This window comes from Wyeomyia smithii, chromosome 2 (genome assembly GCF_029784165.1).
Source record: "Wyeomyia smithii strain HCP4-BCI-WySm-NY-G18 chromosome 2, ASM2978416v1, whole genome shotgun sequence".
Lineage (NCBI taxonomy): Eukaryota > Metazoa > Arthropoda > Insecta > Diptera > Culicidae > Wyeomyia > Wyeomyia smithii.
The window spans coordinates 136157828-136178107 of NC_073695.1; the positions used below are offsets into that span (position 1 = coordinate 136157828).

General features: G+C 41.6%; 3 protein-coding genes across 3 annotated transcripts; all 3 read left to right on the forward strand.

Annotated features, from left to right (window-relative positions):
• The first annotated feature begins 1664 nt into the window (after positions 1-1664).
• Positions 1665-2303, forward strand: LOC129719949 (uncharacterized). The gene has a single exon (XM_055671358.1). It carries the CDS (start codon positions 1665-1667, stop codon positions 2301-2303), a length of 639 nt encoding a protein of 212 aa, XP_055527333.1.
• Positions 2304-3661: 1358 nt separating this feature from the next.
• On the forward strand, positions 3662-4963 carry LOC129719950 (uncharacterized). The gene has a single exon (XM_055671359.1). It carries the CDS (start codon positions 3662-3664, stop codon positions 4961-4963), a length of 1302 nt encoding a protein of 433 aa, XP_055527334.1.
• A 2555-nt stretch (positions 4964-7518) lies between these two features.
• LOC129719951 (uncharacterized) lies at positions 7519-8820 on the forward strand. The gene has a single exon (XM_055671360.1). The coding sequence runs from the start codon at positions 7519-7521 to the stop codon at positions 8818-8820; it is 1302 nt and encodes a 433-aa protein (XP_055527335.1).
• Positions 8821-20280: the final 11460 nt, after the last annotated feature.

Sequence of the window (20280 nt, forward strand, 5' to 3'; positions counted from 1 at the left end):
CACTGGCGGGGTAGCCTGCCCCTACCAGTGTGCAGAAGATGTTTCTGCCGATAAACTACCGGCTATTGTTATCGCGCAGCACAAGAAATAATCGACAAAAAAACACCCGTACGATAACTCGTGTATTGTTATTTTGCAAACTCAGACGGAGATGAACAATTTGCGTCTAATCGAGACGAAAGCAAAACAACGAATGATGGCTTTGCGTATATAACAAGTTGGTTCCAGGGTTTTTATGTCGTCGACTAATCGCTTCAGATCCGCTGACAATTTTTCGTCAAGCCCAAATAATGTAATTTCCTTCTGTAAAGCTTTGCTTAAGATCGCTGAATAATCGCTGGTGTCTGATTCCTGAATTACTTCTGAATCACCGATTCCAGCTCTTGCTACATTTCATCAGAAACTGAAGTGTCCAATACTTTTGGTTTGTTGAAGATAAAGCTGATGTTAGCCAGGCAGGTTTTAGAGCTTTTAAATGCCAGAAGTTGTAATTTTTTTAATTTAAACTGTTGTCTAAGGTCAATTTATAGCTCCTTGCATCATTCCGGATCCGGTGATACTCATAGTGGGTGGTGATAGAAGATAGAATTTAACTAGATTTAAGTAATATGCAGTTGCTGATTGTTTTACACCCAATTGATGCAGTGCATAATATCGACCGCGTAAATTTCAAGCATCTCAACTTACTCCTTTCAACTCTCACAGATACAAATAAGTTAATCCCGAGCCATCCCCGAAGATACACTTGTAATGATAAGGCAAATGAGTCAGTAGCCATCCGATAGCGATTCAATAAAGACGGACACCGTCCAGCAGTGCGGTGTATCAATATAAAAAAGGGAGTTTCGGTGTACAATAAACGAAGTTGAATAAAGCCACCTTCTATAACAGCGAAGCGTAACGAGAAAAAGTTTTGTTTTGGGTTTTTACTAAAATATTCAACCCCCGAACCGCGAAACAACATATGGTGCCGTGACCAGGATCGCGGTTGAAGCTGGTCTTTCTCCTAGGGATTAATATAAAACGCTTCGCTTGGCGTCGTTCCGTCATTTTGCTGGCACTCTAGCAGGACTAATAACAATAGGAAATATTCCAGTAGCAGAAAGTTATATCATACGTTTGGAACAACAACCACGACAACTAAATGAGATATTAGGAACTAACGACATAACGGCGAATGGCATCAAACTAAAATTTACGAGGCATTTCTTATAATTGGCCACAGGTGAGGTGAGCTTTCCAAAAAATGTAATTTGTTTTTCGGTACTTCGTGTTTTTTTAGTATTATTGCATGTTATACCTGCTTGGTGCATTCTATACGGTGATTTCTGATGTCGTGATCGAATCGGAACATGGAGTTTTGAGCGAATCGGAGCCTTTCATCGGAAATATTTTGGGAAATTTTGAGTGCCGTTCATCATCAGGGAACGGCTTTATATGCAGTAATCAGACGGAAATTAACTCAAGACAAATAAGTTAGAGGAGGCGAGGGTTAAACAAAAAAAAACAATACAATTTTTATACAAGGCCTATTTTGGACAGGCCTCAGGTGAGTACCTGTCCAAACGATTTCATTTTGGTTAGCGGTACTTCCTGGATCTGTTACATTTATTTCTCGGTCGGAGCGGACTTCGTCAGTTGTGTAGCTGGTAGTGGTAGTGGGTATGGCAGATAACGTCATCAAGGAAAAAATTAAGCGCCGGGAGCACATGTTCGCTTCATTGAAACGCCATATTGAATTTCTGGAGACGTATAGCGCGGAAACTCAACACGGTCAAGTTTCAACCAGAGTGGAAAATCTGGATAAGAAATGGGAGGAATTCGAGATGTTGCAAGAGGAGATTGCAGAGCTTGATGAAAATGGAGATTACGAAGAGGATCATTATCATTATCAATATTTTCAAATTCGTTCGAGTTTACTCGAAAAAATGGCACCGACAAACCGTCCCGCCGAAGGCTTGGATAATACAATCGGTCGAAACAACAGCGCGATGGGAGTACACAGCGGGGTCCGTTTGCCCCAGATAACACTACCGGACTTTGATAGTGACTATAGAGATTGGCTGTCTTTCAAATCTACATATGAGTCCCTCATCCATGAGACGGTCGAGCTGAGTGGAGTGCAAAAATTTCATTACCTGAAACCAGCATTAAAGGGTGAGGCGGCGAAGCTCATCGAATCGTTAATGATTACAAATGACAATTACACGATAGCTTGGGAAACGATACCGAAACGGTATTCGAACGAATATTTACTGAAAAAGAGGCATTTGCAAGCATTGATGGAGTATCCAAAAATTTAGCAAGAATCGGCAACTGCAATTCACGGTTTGGTTGATGAGTTCGAACAGCGTTTAAAAATCCTTGAACAATTGGGTGAAAAAACTGAGAGCTGGGGAGCGTTGGAGGTTCACTGGATGTGTTCGAAGCTTGATTCAAAATCTCTTCAGCTCTGGAAAGATCATGCCGCATCGGTAAATGAGCCAACTTACGCCGTTTCAATCGGCTTTCTAGAAAAACGCACTAGACATTCAAGATGACAATTACTAATGATGAGCGAGTCTCGACTAAATGTCCATACTGTGGAAAGGAGCATTACATGGCGCGTTGTGCCAAATTTTTTAAATTGAATCACAATGAGAGATTAGACCTGGTTAACAGTAAGTGTCTTTGTAGTAACTGTTTTCGCTCAGGCCATTGGGTGCGGGATTGCAATTCAAACTTTAAATGCAGAACGTGTGGAAGGAAGCATCACTCGCTAATTCATCCAGGCTCTCAAGTAAACGATGACCAATCAGCGAACGTTTCAAGAGAGGCTCCAAACTTAAGAAATGAGCACGGTGTATCTTCGCACATGGCGACGAATAAAATAGAGGCGGAAGCAAACAACGATGAAGAAGAGCATCCATAAGGATCATATAATGTGGGTATTAAATCTAGTCGATCATGCGTATTTCTTTCTACGGTAGTTTTGACGGTACGAGACCGCAATGGAGACAAGCAGTTAGCAAGAGCTTTATTGGATAACGGTTCCCAGGCTAATATAATGAGTGAAAGGTTGAGTCAAATATTGGAATTAAAACGAAGGTCGGTTAACATTCCTATTTGTGGGGTCGGAGAGGCAGAGTCAATTGCTAGACACTCAGTTAGTACAGTTGTTAGTTCCAGGCTTACAGATTTTTCGGTGAATGTTGAGTTTCTCATTCTGCAGAAAGTGACTTCGGCGGTACCTGCGGTCACGGTTCCTGTAACATGTTCTAAAATACTGGAAGGCCTTCAGTTGGCGGACCCTGATTTCAACACAAGTAGTCGGGTAGATCTTTTAATTGGAGCGGAGTATTTTTATCGATTCTTCTATGAACAGCAGATGAAACAAATCAATCTGGGAGCTGGGCTACCAGTTCTAATAGATACAGTTTTTTGGTTGGATAGTGTCAGGAAGAGCCTCAAGAGAAAATAGTAGTCCAGTCAATTGTTGTCTAGCTACGACGGCGGATAATCTTGATATTTTACTCGAGCGATTTAGGAAGTTAGAATCGGAGATCGTCCCGCATGGTCCAAAGAGGAACAAGACAGTGAGGCATATTTTGTAGAAACGCACCGCAGACTTGACGATGGACGGTACGTTGTGCAATTGCCAAAGCAACTCAATTTTGACAGGATGTTGAGCGACTCGAAAGGTGTGGCTTTGGAACGTTTCTTGAAAATTGAAAAACGGTTAGAGCATGATGTAGAGATGAAACAACAATATCATGCCGTCATTCAAGAATATTTAGACTTGGGTCACCTACGAAAGGTTTCAGAGGAGGAACTTCGTTTCGAATCTGAAGGTTTAGCTGATAGACACACATATTTCTTGCCTCATCATGCTGTTATCAAGCAATCAAGTAGCACAACAAAGGTTCGCGTTGTTTTCGACGGGTCGGCGCGTTCGAACAATGGATACTCTTTAAAAGATGCCTTACTGAAGGGACCTACCATTCAGGATGAACTCTTAAGCCTACTTTTAAGATTTCGTAAACACGAAGTAGCGCTGGTAGCGGATATGGAGAAGATGTATAGGCAAGTGCGCGTGGATGCGAATGATGCTCGCCTTCAACGAATCTTTTGGCGATTTTCACCCACTGACCCCATCGGAATTTATGAATTATTAACGGTTACTTTCGGTTTATCACCTTCAGCCTTTTTGGCAATAAGAGTGCTTCATCAGTTGGCGATCGATGAAGGACGTGACCACCCAAAAGCGAGTTCAGCACTGGTCAACGATTTCTATGTTGATGACTACATCGGTGGTACTTCTAGTATTGATCAAGCAATTCAACTACGAACCGAGCTTAACGACTTGGTGTCTAAGGACGGTTTTATCTTGAGAAAATGGTGCTCTAATTGCCCAGTGGCGTTGGCTGGAATACCAGGAAACCAGCTGGGAACCAATCTTTCAATTTTCTTTGAATCAAATCCGGTAGATAAGATTAAGACTCTAGGCATCACATGGGAACCCAGTTCTGACCAGCTTCGGTTTCTTTTCGAGTTCAACAACACAAATGTAGCCTGGACTAGGAAAAAAATACTTGCCAATATAGCTAAGCTCTTCGACCCACTAGGATTGATCGCTCCAATTGTAGTTTCGGCAAAAATACTAATGCAACAGCTCGCACTACTTCAGACTGGTTGGGATTCTGTAGTGCCCACAACGTTGGAGAAAAAATGGGTCGAGTTTTACAATCAACTGGCAAGGCTCTCTGAGCTAAGTATTGATCGATTTGTCTTCATTTCTGAATGGAATGACGTACAAATTCATTGTTTTGCGGATGCGTCAGAATTGGCTTATGGATCATGCTTGTATGTCAGGTCCCAAGATCAATATGGAAATATTCGCCTCGAGTTATTGACCTTGAAGTCCCGCGTCGCTCCTCTAGAGAGGCAGACTCTTCCGCGCTTAGAACTGTGTGCTGCTAAGTAGGCTGCAATTTTGTATTCGAAGGTGCTGAAAGCATTAGGCCTTAATGAGGTTCAATCATTTTTTTGGTCTGATTCCACAATTGTTCTTCACTGGTTGAAGTCGCCTCCTAATACTTGGAAAACCTTCATAGCCAACCGTGTCTCAACCATCCAGACATTAACCCATGAACATGAATGGCGACATATTGCCGGAATGGAAAATTCAGCAGATTTAGTGTCAAGGGGGATGTCGGTTCACGATTTTTTACGAAGCCAACTTTGGAAAAAAGGGCCTTCATGGCTGCGAGAGCCTCAAGACAACTGGCCATCACAAGTATATTCACTTAACCATTCGGAAAGGGACCTAGAGACCAGACCGTTAGTACATGCAGTAGCTGTAAGAAAGAACCCTCATTTCATTTTCACTATACGCTCTCAACTGGAATCACTTTTGCGGATCGTTGCCTACTGTGTACGCTTTTATAATAATTGTCTCAAACCAGAAGAACGAAATCGCTCTCCCTATCTTACAGTTGGCGAAATAGCGAATGCTAAGACGTTGTTAGTTAAGCTAGTGCGATCAGAATGTTTTAAAATGGACATAAAACAGTTAAGAAAAACCGGATACGTTGCTCGCAGCTCTACGTTGATACTATTTAACCCGTTTTTAGATAAAGATGCTGTAATCCGAGTGGGTGGTCGACTGCGGCACTCGAAGCAGAATTATTCCGCGATACATCCAGCTCTTTTACCGAATAACCACCTATTCACTAACATGCTTATTGAGTATTTTCATCGTCAAACCATTCATGGAGGTCGTCAGTTAACTTTGTCAACAATCCGGCAAGTGTTTTGGCCTATACACGGCAAGCAAGCAGTCAATTCCGTTTTGAGAAAATGCTATCGTTGTTTTCGTGCTAAACCTACACCCATTGAACAACCTACCGGGCAGCTTCCAGCGGCACGTGTACGTCCCAGTAGACCCTTTATTGTTACAGGAGTTGATTATTGTGGCCCGTTTTATTTGAAGCCACCTTATCGTCGAGCAGCTGCCCCCAAAGCGTATATTGCCGTGCTCGTCTGTTTCGCAACAAAGGCGATGCACCTGGAAATCGTTAGTGATTTATCCACTGCGGGTTTTCTATCAGCTTTCAAACGCTTTATCGGATACCATGGCATACCATGCAAAGTGCATTCAGACAAAGCAAAAAATTTTGCAGGTGCCAAGCATGAATTGAACAAGTTGTATCGTATTTTGAACGAAAAGTCCAGCCAAAAACTTATTGGAGCTGAATTATCCCAGTGGGGAATTTCCTAGCAGTTTATTCCTCCAAGGGCTCCTAATTTCGGTGGTTTGTGGGAGGCCGCCGTTCGTTCTGTAAAAACTTGCCTGAAAAAGGAAATCGGAAATCGTCCGCTCTCACATGAAGATATAGGCGTCCTAAATTGGCAATAAATACAATTCCTAATGATTAGCGAGTCTCGACTAAATGTCCATGTTGTGGAGAGGAGCATTACATGGCGCGTTGTGCCAAATTTTTTAAATTGTATCACAATGAGAGATTAGACCTGGTTAACAGTAAGCGTCTTTGTAGTAACTGTTTTCGCTCAGGCCATTGGGTGCGGGATTGCAATTCAAACTTTAAATGCAGAACGTGTGGAAGGAAGCATCACTCGCTAATTCATCCAGGCTCTCAAGTAAACGATGACCAATCAGCGAACGTTTCAAGAGGCTCCAAACTTAAGAAATGAGCACGGTGTATCTTCGCACATGGCGACGAATAAAATAGAGGCGGAAGCAAACAACGATGAAGAAGAGCATCCATTAGGATCATGTAATGTAGGTATTAAATCTAGTCGATCATGCGTATTTCTTTCTACGGTAGTTTTGACGGTACGAGACCGCAATGGAGACAAGCAGTTAGCAAGAGCTTTATTGGATAACGGTTCCCAGGCTAATATAATGAGTGAAAGGTTGAGTCAAATATTGGAATTAAAACGGAGGTCGGTTAACATTCCTATTTGTGGGGTCGGAGAGGCAGAGTCAATTGCTAGACACTCAGTTAGTACAGTTGTTAGTTCCAGGCTTACAGATTTTTCGGTGAATGTTGAGTTTCTCATTCTGCAGAAAGTGACTTCGGCGTTACCTGCGGTCACGGTTCCTGTAACATGTTCTAAAATACTGGAAGGCCTTCAGTTGGCGGACCCTGATTTCAACACAAGTAGTCGGGTAGATCTTTTAATTGGAGCGGAGTATTTTTATCGATTCTTCTATGAACAGCAGATGAAACAAATCAATCTGGGAGCTGGGCTACCAGTTCTAATAGATACAGTTTTTGGTTGGATAGTGTCAGGAAGAGCCTCAAGAGAAAATAGTAGTCCAGTCAATTGTTGTCTAGCTACGACGGCGGATAATCTTGATATTTTACTCGAGCGATTTAGGAAGTTAGAATCGGAGATCGTCCCGCATGGTCCAAAGAGGAACAAGACAGTGAGGCATATTTTGTAGAATCGCACCGCAGACTTGACGATAGACGGTACGTTGTGCAATTGCCAAAGCAACTCAATTTTGACAGGATGTTGAGCGACTCGAAAGGTGTGGCTTTGGAACGTTTCTTGAAAATGGAAAAACGGTTAGAGCATGATGTAGAGATGAAACAACAATATCATGCCGTCATTCAAGAATATTTAGACTTGGGTCACCTACGAAAGGTTTCAGAGGAGGAACTTCGTTTCGAATCTGAAGGTTTAGCTGATAGACACACATATTTCTTGCCTCATCATGCTGTTATCAAGCAATCAAGTAGCACAACAAAGGTTCGCGTTGTTTTCGACGGGTCGGCGCGTTCGAACAATGGATACTCTTTAAAAGATGCCTTACTGAAGGGACCTACCATTCAGGATGAACTCTTAAGCCTACTTTTAAGATTTCGTAAACACGAAGTAGCGCTGGTAGCGGATATGGAGAAGATGTATAGGCAAGTGCGCGTGGATGCGAATGATGCTCGCCTTCAACGAATCTTTTGGCGATTTTCACCCACTGACCCCATCGGAGTTTATGAATTATTAACGGTTACTTTCGGTTTATCTCCTTCAGCCTTTTTGGCAATAAGAGTGCTTCATCAGTTGGCGATCGATGAAGGACGTGACCACCCAAAAGCGAGTTCAGCACTGGTCAACGATTTCTATGTTGATGACTACATCGGTGGTACTTCTAGTATTGATCAAGCAATTCAACTACGAACCGAGCTTAACGACTTGGTGTCTAAGGGCGGTTTTATCTTGAGAAAATGGTGCTCTAATTGCCCAGTGGCGTTGGCTGGAATACCAGGAAACCAGCTGGGAACCAATCTTTCAATTTTCTTTGAATTAAATCCGGTAGATAAGATTAAGACTCTAGGCATCACATGGGAACCCAGTTCTGACCAGCTTCGGTTTCTTTTCAAGTTCAACAACACAAATGTAGCCTGGACTAGGAAAAAAATACTTGCCAATATAGCTAAGCTCTTCGACCCACTAGGATTGATCGCTCCAATTGTAGTTTCGGCAAAAATACTAATGCAACAGCTCGCACTACTTCAGACTGGTTGGGATTCTGTAGTGCCCACAACGTTGGAGAAAAAATGGGTCGAGTTTTACAATCAACTGGCAAGGCTCTCTGAGCTAAGTATTGATCGATTTGTCTTCATTTCTGAATGGAATGACGTACAAATTCATTGTTTTGCGGATGCGTCAGAATTGGCTTATGGATCATGCTTGTATGTCAGGTCCCAAGATCAATATGGAAATATTCGCCTCGAGTTATTGACCTTGAAGTCCCGCGTCGCTCCTCTAGAGAGGCAGACTCTTCCGCGCTTAGAACTGTGTGCTGCTAAGTAGGCTGCAATTTTGTATTCGAAGGTGCTGAAAGCATTAGGCCTTAATGAGGTTCAATAATTTTTTTGGTCTGATTCCACAATTGTTCTTCACTGGTTGAAGTCGCCTCCTAATACTTGGAAAACCTTCATAGCCAACCGTGTCTCAACCATCCAGACATTAACCCATGAACATGAATGGCGACATATTGCCGGAATGGAAAATCCAGCAGATTTAGTGTCAAGGGGGATGTCGGTTCACGATTTTTTACGAAGCCAACTTTGGAAAAAAGGGCCTTCATGGCTGCGAGAGCCTCAAGACAACTGGCCATCACAAGTATATTCACTTAACCATTCGGAAAGGGACCTAGAGACCAGACCGTTAGTACATGCAGTAGCTGTAAGAAAGAACCCTCATTTCATTTTCACTATACGCTCTCAACTGGAATCACTTTTGCGGATCGTTGCCTACTGTGTACGCTTTTATAATAATTGTCTCAAACCAGAAGAACGAAATCGCTCTCCCTATCTTACAGTTGGCGAAATAGCGAATGCTAAGACGTTGTTAGTTAAGCTAGTGCGATCAGAATGTTTTAAAATGGACATAAAACAGTTGAGAAAAACCGGATACGTTGCTCGCAGCTCTACGTTTATACTATTCAACCCGTTTTTAGATAAAGATGCTGTAATCCGAGTGGGTGGTCGACTGCGGCACTCGAAGCAGAATTATTCCGCGATACATCCAGCTCTTTTACCGAATAACCACCTATTCACTAACATGCTTATTGAGTATTTTCATCGTCAAACCATTCATGGAGGTCGTCAGTTAACTTTGTCAACAATCCGGCAAGAGTTTTGGCCTATACACGGCAAGCAAGCAGTCAATTCCGTTTTGCGAAAATGCTATCGTTGTTTTCGTGCTAAACCTACACCCATTGAACAACCTACCGGGCAGCTTCCAGCGGCACGTGTACGTCCCAGTAGACCCTTTATTGTTACAGGAGTTGATTATTGTGGCCCGTTTTATTTGAAGCCACCTTATCGTCGAGCAGCTGCCCCCAAAGCGTATATTGCCGTGCTCGTCTGTTTCGCAACAAAGGCGATGCACCTGGAAATCGTTAGTGATTTATCCACTGCGGGTTTTCTATCAGCTTTCAAACGCTTTATCGGATACCATGGCATACCATGCAAAGTGCATTCAGACAAAGCAAAAAATTTTGCAGGTGCCAAGCATGAATTGAACAAGTTGTATCGTATTTTGAACGAAAAGTCCAGCCAAAAACTTATTGGAGCTGAATTATCCCAGTGGGGAATTTCCTAGCAGTTTATTCCTCCAAGGGCTCCTAATTTCGGTGGTTTGTGGGAGGCCGCCGTTCGTTCTGTAAAAACTTGCCTGAAAAAGGAAATCGGAAATCGTCCGCTCTCACATGAAGATATAGGCGTCCTAAATTGGCAATAAATACAATTACTAATGATTAGCGAGTCTCGACTAAATGTCCATGTTGTGGAGAGGAGCATTACATGGCGCGTTGTGCCAAATTTTTTAAATTGTATCACAATGAGAGATTAGACCTGGTTAACAGTAAGCATCTTTGTAGTAACTGTTTTCGCTCAGGCCATTGGGTGCGGGATTGCAATTCAAACTTTAAATGCAGAACGTGTGGAAGGAAGCATCACTCGCTAATTCATCCAGGCTTTCAAGTAAACGATGACCAATCAGCGAACGTTTCAAGAGAGGCTCCAAACTTAAGAAATGAGCACGGTGTATCTTCGCACATGGCGACGAATAAAATAGAGGCGGAAGCAAACAACGATGAATAAGAGCTTCCATTAGGATCATATAATGTGGGTATTAAATCTAGTCGATCATGCGTATTTCTTTCTACGGTAGTTTTGACGGTACGAGACCGCAATGGAGACAAGCAGTTAGCAAGAGCTTTATTGGATAACGGTTCCCAGGCTAATATAATGAGTGAAAGGTTGAGTCAAATATTGGAATTAAAACGGAGGTCGGTTAACATTCCTATTTGTGGGGTCGGAGAGGCAGAGTCAATTGCTAGACACTCAGTTAGTACAGTTGTTAGTTCCAGGCTTACAGATTTTTCGGTGAATGTTGAGTTTCTCATTCTGCAGAAAGTGACTTCGGCGTTACCTGCGGTCACGGTTCCTGTAACATGTTCTAAAATACTGGAAGGCCTTCAGTTGGCGGACCCTGATTTCAACACAAGTAGTCGGGTAGATCTTTTAATTGGAGCGGAGTATTTTTATCGATTCTTCTATGAACAGCAGATGAAACAAATCAATCTGGGAGCTGGGCTACCAGTTCTAATAGATACAGTTTTTGGTTGGATAGTGTCAGGAAGAGCCTCAAGAGAAAATAGTAGTCCAGTCAATTGTTGTCTAGCTACGACGGCGGATAATCTTGATATTTTACTCGAGCGATTTAGGAAGTTAGAATCGGAGATCGTCCCGCATGGTCCAAAGAGGAACAAGACAGTGAGGCATATTTTGTAGAAACGCACCGCAGACTTGACGATAGACGGTACGTTGTGCAATTGCCAAAGCAACTCAATTTTGACAGGATGTTGAGCGACTCGAAAGGTGTGGCTTTGGAACGTTTCTTGAAAATGGAAAAACGGTTAGAGCATGATGTAGAGATGAAACAACAATATCATGCCGTCATTCAAGAATATTTAGACTTGGGTCACCTACGAAAGGTTTCAGAGGAGGAACTTCGTTTCGAATCTGAAGGTTTAGCTGATAGACACACATATTTCTTGCCTCATCATGCTGTTATCAAGCAATCAAGTAGCACAACAAAGGTTCGCGTTGTTTTCGACGGGTCGGCGCGTTCGAACAATGGATACTCTTTAAAAGATGCCTTACTGAAGGGACCTACCATTCAGGATGAACTCTTAAGCCTACTTTTAAGATTTCGTAAACACGAAGTAGCGCTGGTAGCGGATATGGAGAAGATGTATAGGCAAGTGCGCGTGGATGCGAATGATGCTCGCCTTCAACGAATCTTTTGGCGATTTTCACCCACTGACCCCATCGGAATTTATGAATTATTAACGGTTACTTTCGGTTTATCACCTTCAGCCTTTTTGGCAATAAGAGTGCTTCATCAGTTGGCGATCGATGAAGGACGTGACCACCCAAAAGCGAGCTCAGCACTGGTCAACGATTTCTATGTTGATGACTACATCGGTGGTACTTCTAGTATTGATCAAGCAATTCAACTACGAATCGAGCTTAACGACTTGGTGTCTAAGGGCGGTTTTATCTTGAGAAAATGGTGCTCCAATTGCCCAGTGGCGTTGGCTGGAATACCAGAAAACCAGCTGGGAACCAATCTTTCAATTTCCTTCGAATTAAATCCGGTAAATAAGATTAAGACTCTAGGCATCACATGGGAACCCAGTTCTGACCAGCTTCGGTTTCTTTTCGAGTTCAACAACACAAATGTAGCCTGGACTAGGAAAAATATACTTGCCAATATAGCTAAGCTCTTCGACCCACTAGGATTGATCGCACCAATTGTAGTTTCGGCAAAAATACTAACGCAACAGCTCGCACTACTTCAGACTGGTTGGGATTCTGTAGTGCCCACAACGTTGGAGAAAAAATGGGTCGAGTTTTACAATCATCTGGCAGGGCTCTCTGAGCTAAGTATTGATCGATTTGTCTTCATTTCTGAATGGATTGACATACAAATTCATTGTTTTGCGGATGCGTCAGAATTGGCTTATGGATCATGCTTGTATGTCAGGTCCCAAGATCAATATGAAAATATTCGCCTCGAGTTATTGACCTCGAAGTCCCGCGTCGCTCCCCTAGAGAGGCAGACTCTTCCGCGCTTAGAACTGTGTGCTGCTAAGGAGGCTGCAATTTTGTATTCGAAGGTGCTGAAAGCATTAGGCCTTAATGAGGTTCAATCATTTTTTTGGTCTGATTCCACAATTGTTCTTCACTGGTTGAAGTCGCCTCCTAATACTTGGAAAACCTTCATAGCCAACCGTGTCTCAACCATCCAGACATTAACCCATGGACATGAATGGCGACATATTGCCGGAAAGGTAATTCCAGCAGATTTAGTGTCAAGGGGGATGTCGGTTCACGATTTTTTACGAAGCCAACTTTGGAAAACAGGTCCTTCATGGCTGCGAGAGCCTCAAGACAACTGGCCATCACGAGTATATTCACTTAACCATTCGGAAAGGGACCTAGAGACCAGACCGTTAGTACATGCAGTAGCTGTAAGAAAGAACCCTCATTTCATTTTCACTATACGCTCTCAACTGGAATCACTTTTGCGGATCGTTGCCTACTGTGTACGCTTTTATAATAATTGTCGCAAACCAGAAGAACGAAATCGCTCTCCCTATCTTACAGTTGGCGAAATAGCGAATGCTAAGACGTTGTTAGTTAAGCTAGTGCGATCAGAATGTTTTAAAATGGACATAAAACAGTTAAGAAAAACCGGATACGTTGCTCGCAGCTCTACGTTGATACTATTGAACCCGTTTTTAGATAAAGATGCTGTAATCCGAGTGAGTGGTCGACTGCGGCACTCGAAGCAGAATTATTCCGCGATACATCCAGCTCTTTTACCGAATAACCACCCATTCACTAACATGCTTATTGAGTATTTTTATCGTCAAACCATTCATGGAGGTCGTCAGTTAACTTTGTCAACAATCCGGCAAGAGTTTTGGCCTATACACGGCAAGCAAGCAGTCAATTCCGTTTTGCGAAAATGCTATCGTTGTTTCCGTGCTAATCCTACACCCATTGAACAACCTACCGGGCAGCTTCCAGCGGCACGTGTACGTCCCAGTAGACCCTTTATTGTTACAGGAGTTGATTATTGTGGCCCGTTTTATTTGAAGCCGTGACAAAGCAAAAAAATTTTGCAGGTGCCAAGCATGAATTGAACGAGTTGTATCGTATTTTGAACGAAAAGTCCAGCCAAGAACTTATTCTAGCTAAATTATCCCAGCGGGGGATTTCCTGGCAGTTTATTCCTCCAAGGGCTCCTAATTTCGGTGGTTTGTGGGAGGCCGCCGTTCGTTCTGTAAAAACTTGCCTGAAAAAGGAAATCGGAAATCGTCCGCTCTCACATGAAAATTTTTCAACTTTGCTCGTCCAAATAACAGCTGCCTTGAATTCACGTCCACTCGCCCCACTGTCCGATGACCCTACGGACTTAAAGGCTCTAACGCCAGCTCACTTTATCATTGGTGCTCCCATGCAAGCGTTACCTGAACCCGATTTAAGAAATATTCCCACTACTCGCCTAGCTCACTACCAGCAACGACAACAATTGTTCCAGCACTATTGGCATCGCTGGAGCAGCGAATACCTCAACGAACTCCAGTTGTCCGGCAAGAAGCAACGCCCCATAGCCATTCAAGTGGGACGTATTGTAGTGCTACGCGAAGACAATCTGCCGCCGTTAAGATGGCCCTTGGCGAGAATCATCGACGTACACCCCGGCACCCACGGAGTTGTTCGTGTTGTCACGGTAAAAACGATTGACGGAATATATAAGCGCCCAGTCAACCGAATTTGTCCATTACCTACAGAAGAAGCAAACGAGAAGCTCTCGTAGAATTTGTCATTAGTAATATTTGTGTTTCTAAAAATTGTATGTAGTTTTAACATGTTCATTATTTATTGAAGCTAGTTCAAGGGGGCCGGTAATGATAGAAGATATAATTTAACTAGATTTAAGTAATATGCAGTTGCTGATTGTTTTACACCCAATTGATGCAGGGCATAATATCGACCGCGTAAATTTCAAGCATCTCAACTTACACCTTTCAACTCTCACAGATACAAATAAGTTGATCCAGAGCCATCCCCGAAGATACACTTGTAATGATATAGCAAATGAGTCAGTAGCCATCCGATAGCGATTCAATAAAGACGGACACCGTCCAGCAATGCTGTGTATCAATATAAAAAAGGGAGTTTCGGTGTACAATAAACGAAGTTGAATAAAGCCACCTTCTATAACAGCGAAGCGTAACGAGAAAAGTTTTGTTTTGGGTTTTTACTCAAATATTCAACCCCCGAACCGCGAAACATCAGGTGGTATTTGGTCACTTTGGGCTTTTTTTCAGGAACCGTAAGTCACCACCTTGGATTTAAAAATGGCATTTGGAGACAATTTTTGGCCCCTGAGCGTCATTCTGGTTTAAGAAACACCCATATTGGGTGTTATTTGGTCATTTTCGGCTGTTTTCCAGAAACCGGATGTCACCATCTTCGAATTCAAAATGGTGTCTGTGGTTGATTCTAGCCCCTGTGTATCATTCTGGTTCCGAAGATACTCATATTGTATGGAAATCGACCAATTTTGGCTGTTTTTTAGACACCAGAAGTTGCCATCTTACAATTCATAATGGTGTCTGAGGTCAATTTTCAGCTTAATTCTCGTTCCAGAGATACTCATATTGGGTGATATTTGGTCAATTTCGGCTGTTTTCCAGCACGGAAAAGTCGCCTTCTTACAATATAAAATGTTGTCTGAGGTCGATTTGTGGCTTCAGTGCATCATAACAATTCCGGAAATACGCATATTGAAGGGTTTTTGGTCATTTGCCGCTGTTTTTCGGAAACCGGAAGTCGCCATCTTGGATTTCAAAATGGCATTTGGGAACAATTTCCGGCCTCCGTGTGGCAATCTGCTTGAAGAAACGCTCATATTGTGTGGTATTTGGTCATTTTCGGCTGTTTTCCAGACACCGGAAGTTGCCATCTTACAATTCAAAATGTTGTCTGAGGTCGATTTGTGGCTTTAGTACGTCATAACAATCCCGGAAATACCCATTTTGGGTGGTATTTGGTCATTTGCCGCTGTTTTTCAGAAACCGGAAGTCGCCATGTTGGATTTCAAAATGGCATTAGGAGACAATTTTTGGGCTCTGAGCGTCAATCTGGTTGGAGAAACACTCATATTGGGTGGTACAGGTCGGACACGGTTATCCGAAAAAAATGGTTCGATTATCTGGAGTATTTTTTTCTATATTTCTGTAACGCACTTTTGTCTTCCGGGTCATTAAAAGGTTCGAGGTTGTTCATAATTTGCCACGTTCTGGTGCAAGAGCTAAAAAAGCTACGGATGCAGTGCGATAATCTTGTGTTCTTCATCTGGAGGCACGTTGAGCGTTTCGTTTTGTTTTGATCCGTGAAGAGATATTTGCTGTGTGATGCTTTTCTTAATTTGTTGCGCACCATGCTGAAGACCAAAGCACCTAGCCCGAGTGCGTGTGGGTTATGGAGCTAGAGCTACAATCAAGCTCTGCTTGAGATGCTGTGCGTACTTTACCAAGTTTGATTAGGAATTTTGTAATATGTTTTTTTTTTTTTGATTATAAACTCGTTTTTTGAATAAAGATTGATGATTATGCTTCCTAAAACGACGGAAAGTATCAAAATAGTGTCTTGATTATATTCCACTGTATTTTCTGGCTGAAGGTTCAAACATATGAAGCAATTTAAACCTCATATTACAGGGAATATTTACCGAAACGCATGCTTTTTTTAAACGAAACAAACAAATCCAAGTAATTGCAACTGTTGCAAAAATTGTAAAAAAATGTTCACGGCATGTTCTTTTGAAACTATTAAACAGAGCATTATTTTGCTGGTTCATTACATCAAATTTCATTTCATTGAATTCATGACATTTAATTTCAAAAACAACACAAATATAAATCACCCGCACACGTCGTCAGCGCTCACCCTCTGCACTAGCTGTTACGTGTAATATACACACTACACAGCAGAGATAAGCAGAATACAAGAAGACGGAGATGCCACGAAGCAAAAAAGCAAGCAAAATGATTCGGGGCTGCATCGTGCGCTCTATGTAACTTTAGAAAAACACCAACGAAGAGATATCCGCTCTGTGGTGGTATTCTTCATTTTTCGCGTGTCGAATCATCGACCGAAGCACCCAGCTCAAGTACGTGATACCTAGTAAGCAAGAGCTCAATTTTTGTTCCGCCTCTAGTGCGGTGCGTGCTTTACCAAGTCTGGTTTCCAGCATTGCAAAAAATCGCTCCTTCGTTGCGTGTTTCCAACTTGCATCGATTTTTTTTTTACGATCGCAAAACATTCAACTCCGGCGTCAGTCGAATCACGAATCATGGTAAAAATGAACATCGGTATCACGTATACTTTGTCCGAGTGGATCACGAGAGCAGAGTGGCGAGCACAGATACATGAGGTTAAGTTCATATGGGCATGTTGACCAGTTCGGTGTTCGCAAGATTTTGGGGCCCCCTTGAGTGGTGGGCCTGGTGCGGACCGCACCAACCGCACCCCCCTAGCTACGCTACTGCATGTTTGTTACACCTAAAAACATTCACCTGCCAAATTTGGTTATATTTGCTTGATTGGTTCTCGAGCTGTGCGTAATTTGAGTTTCATTTGTATGGGAACCCTCCCTTATAGAAGAGAGAGGGGTGTCAAACCATTATGGATATATTTGTTACCCCTAAAAACATTCACCTACCAAATTTGGTTGTATTTGCTTGGTTTGTTCTCGAGATGTGCAGAAATTTGTGTTTCATTTGTATGGGACCCCTCCCTTCCAGAAAAGGGAAGGGTGTCGAACCAATATGGACATATTTGTTACTCCTAAAAACATCCACTTGCCAAATTTGGTTCCATTTGCTTGGTTAGTTTTCGAGATGTGCATAAATTTGTGTTTCATTTGTATGGGACCCCTACCTTGCAGAAGAGGGAGGGGACTCGAACTATCTTAGTCACCTTTCCCGGCCCCTAAAACCCCTATATACAAAAATTCACGCCGATCGGTTCGGTAGTTTCCAAGGCTATATGAATCAGACAGACAGACAGAGCTGCATTTTTATTTGTTTAGATAGATAGATAGATTCATATGAATTATGCGTAGATACACTACTGTTCGTTTTTCATGTATTAAACTCCGCATTTTGTTCTTGGCACAATATTAGATTAGGCCAAAGTTCATGTAATTTCTGCAAAATTATAGTTTATTGTAACTTAACCATATTTTCGGTAGTTGTTCACGAAACATTCAAGCATACATTGCCGTATTTTGGACCGAATTCATTGCTTAAATGTATGCGTTACAAGCTATGAAACAAAAAGTATCATTTTTTGGCACAATCCCCGGCAGACAGTACGGCAAGAAACACAAATTTAGCTGTAGAACATGAACATCCCATTACAAACGCGCAAAAATTGGATACTTGGGCTAACCAGAATAGTAATGAAAATTTATCAAAATTTCATTTTGTTGGGTATCATATAAAGAATATGAACAAGGAGTAACAGAATGGAGCAATATTTTCCAACAACCAAAAATTCTATCCGGCACACATTCGTTCCGATTCCAGAAAATAAGATACAAGCAAAGCTGTTTTTCAATGATAAGGTATTAACTACTTATGATGTATATAAAATTTAGAGTGAATAGAAATATATGTTTTAAAATAATAAAACCCGAAAATGAATCTTTATGAGCAATTCTCGCTGAAACCAGGCCACTAGGTGCACAAGGTCTTTCGAATTTGATGTGAGTGCTAATAGTTGTTAGGAATAGAGAAAAAATGACTATGCCATTTTTGTTTGATTGAATTTGTTGACCCCTCGGTCACCAAGGGGTGAAATAGTTTCTAGAAAAGTGGAAATTTTAACAATTCTAGATGTTTTATTTGACCTATTTCTCTGAAATTCGTTATGGAACCTACTACAAATAGCACTTCTCTGTAAAGACGAATGATAGGGCTTTCATTTGGAGTAATCAAAATTTTGGCCGCCATCTCGAATTTGGCCGCCATCTTGGATTATATCAGAAAAATGCAATTTTAGCCGTGTTTGCAACTACCGATTTTCTATCTAAGACCAGTATTGGAATGCTGAGAAAAAATGCTATAAAATGCAAGAAAAAAATTAGGTGAGTGTTAACCTGCCAATTGAACGAGTTTTCCGAACGAAGTTTCAAAATATTCAATGCAATCACTACAATCAACGTAGTAGCCATATGCTGAGAGCAAGTGGATGCGCATGTTATAACCCTACTATAGGCAATATATATCGTAATCAGGTAATTATGCAACTAGTACGCCCGCATTGAGAATAGTGTAATTAATATATGCAACACGAGCATGTTAGAGCATGTTATTTTTTTTTATATTAATATTAATTTCCGTTCTTTTTCGTAGGTTATTTTTCATTTCTCAGAGCAAATTGAATATTGTTTGATGTTGATTACGGCTAAAAATTGCACTCTACGTACGTAAAGTTATATTTATTTTTTGACTTACTTCCTTTTCCGTCAGTGTGAATGTACTTTTTTGAAATAAGGGAAAATATTCATCTTAGTACAAAAAACATATGGTGAAGCAACAAAAGACAAGTACAGAATTATGGTCCTAAAAAGGAGGATTAATGTTTTGTGATGTCAAACCCGCGGTCCCCGTGGTTCTGTGGTTAGCGATGTCGGTCGGCTAGCTCTCCCACACGGTTGTGATATCGGGTTCGATTCCCGATCGAGTCGAGGATCTTTTCGAGCTGGAAATTTCCTCGACTCAGCACTGGGGCACGGTGTATCGTTGTACTTATCCTACACATGCAAAATATGCCAAAAAACAATATCGATAACGAATTCTCTCAACTAATCTAGTTGATCGAGACCGCTATTAGCCACAAGGCTAAGCGTGCGATATTGATATTGATGTCAAACCCGTTCGGCAAAGTAGAAGATCGGATGAATAATGACAATTTGCTATGTATAATCGAGAGATTGAATCTAGTTTTGAATCGTCACCCTATAATTTTCAGCAAAATCTGCATACGCAATGGCTTCATTCGGTTTAATTTTGTGGATTTAAAAGTGAAATACGATATAGTCCTAATAAGTTTCATTTTACTTATGCTAATTTACTTTAGGAACAGACAATGAACTAAGTATTGTTTCAATGAACTACTAAAAGTGTCTACGAACTCTTCAAATGAACAGTTCTTTCGCACTAATTGATACTGATTCTTAAACTGCACTGCACTAGTTTTGTTCAGCAATTTATTATTGAACTCAAAAGTATCCGGAAATTTATTGCATTTCAAAAAATAACACTGGAGGGAAGAGTTTCTACATATGGCTACTACGTTGATTGCACGGAATGCATTAATTATTTTAAAACTTCGTTCGGAAAATTGGTTCAATTGGTAGGTTAACACTGATGCTCACCTAATTTTTTTTCTTGCATCTTACAGCATTTTTACTCAGCTTTCCAATGCTTGTCTCAGATTAAAAATCGGTAGTTGCGAAGAGTGTCAAAATCGTATTTTTCTGATATAATCCAAGATGGCGGACAAATTCAAGATGGCGGCCAAAATTCTGATCACTCCATATGAAAGCCAAATCATTCGTCTTTACAGAAATGTGCTACTTGTAGTAGGTTCCATAACAAATTTCAGAGATATT

Excerpts from the sequence above, each read along its gene's own strand:
- LOC129719949 (XM_055671358.1), top strand. The coding sequence starts at position 1,665 with ATGGCAGATAACGTCATCAAGGAAAAAATTAAGCGCCGGGAGCACATG.
- LOC129719950 (XM_055671359.1), top strand. The coding sequence starts at position 3,662 with ATGTTGAGCGACTCGAAAGGTGTGGCTTTGGAACGTTTCTTGAAAATT.
- LOC129719951 (XM_055671360.1), top strand. The coding sequence starts at position 7,519 with ATGTTGAGCGACTCGAAAGGTGTGGCTTTGGAACGTTTCTTGAAAATG.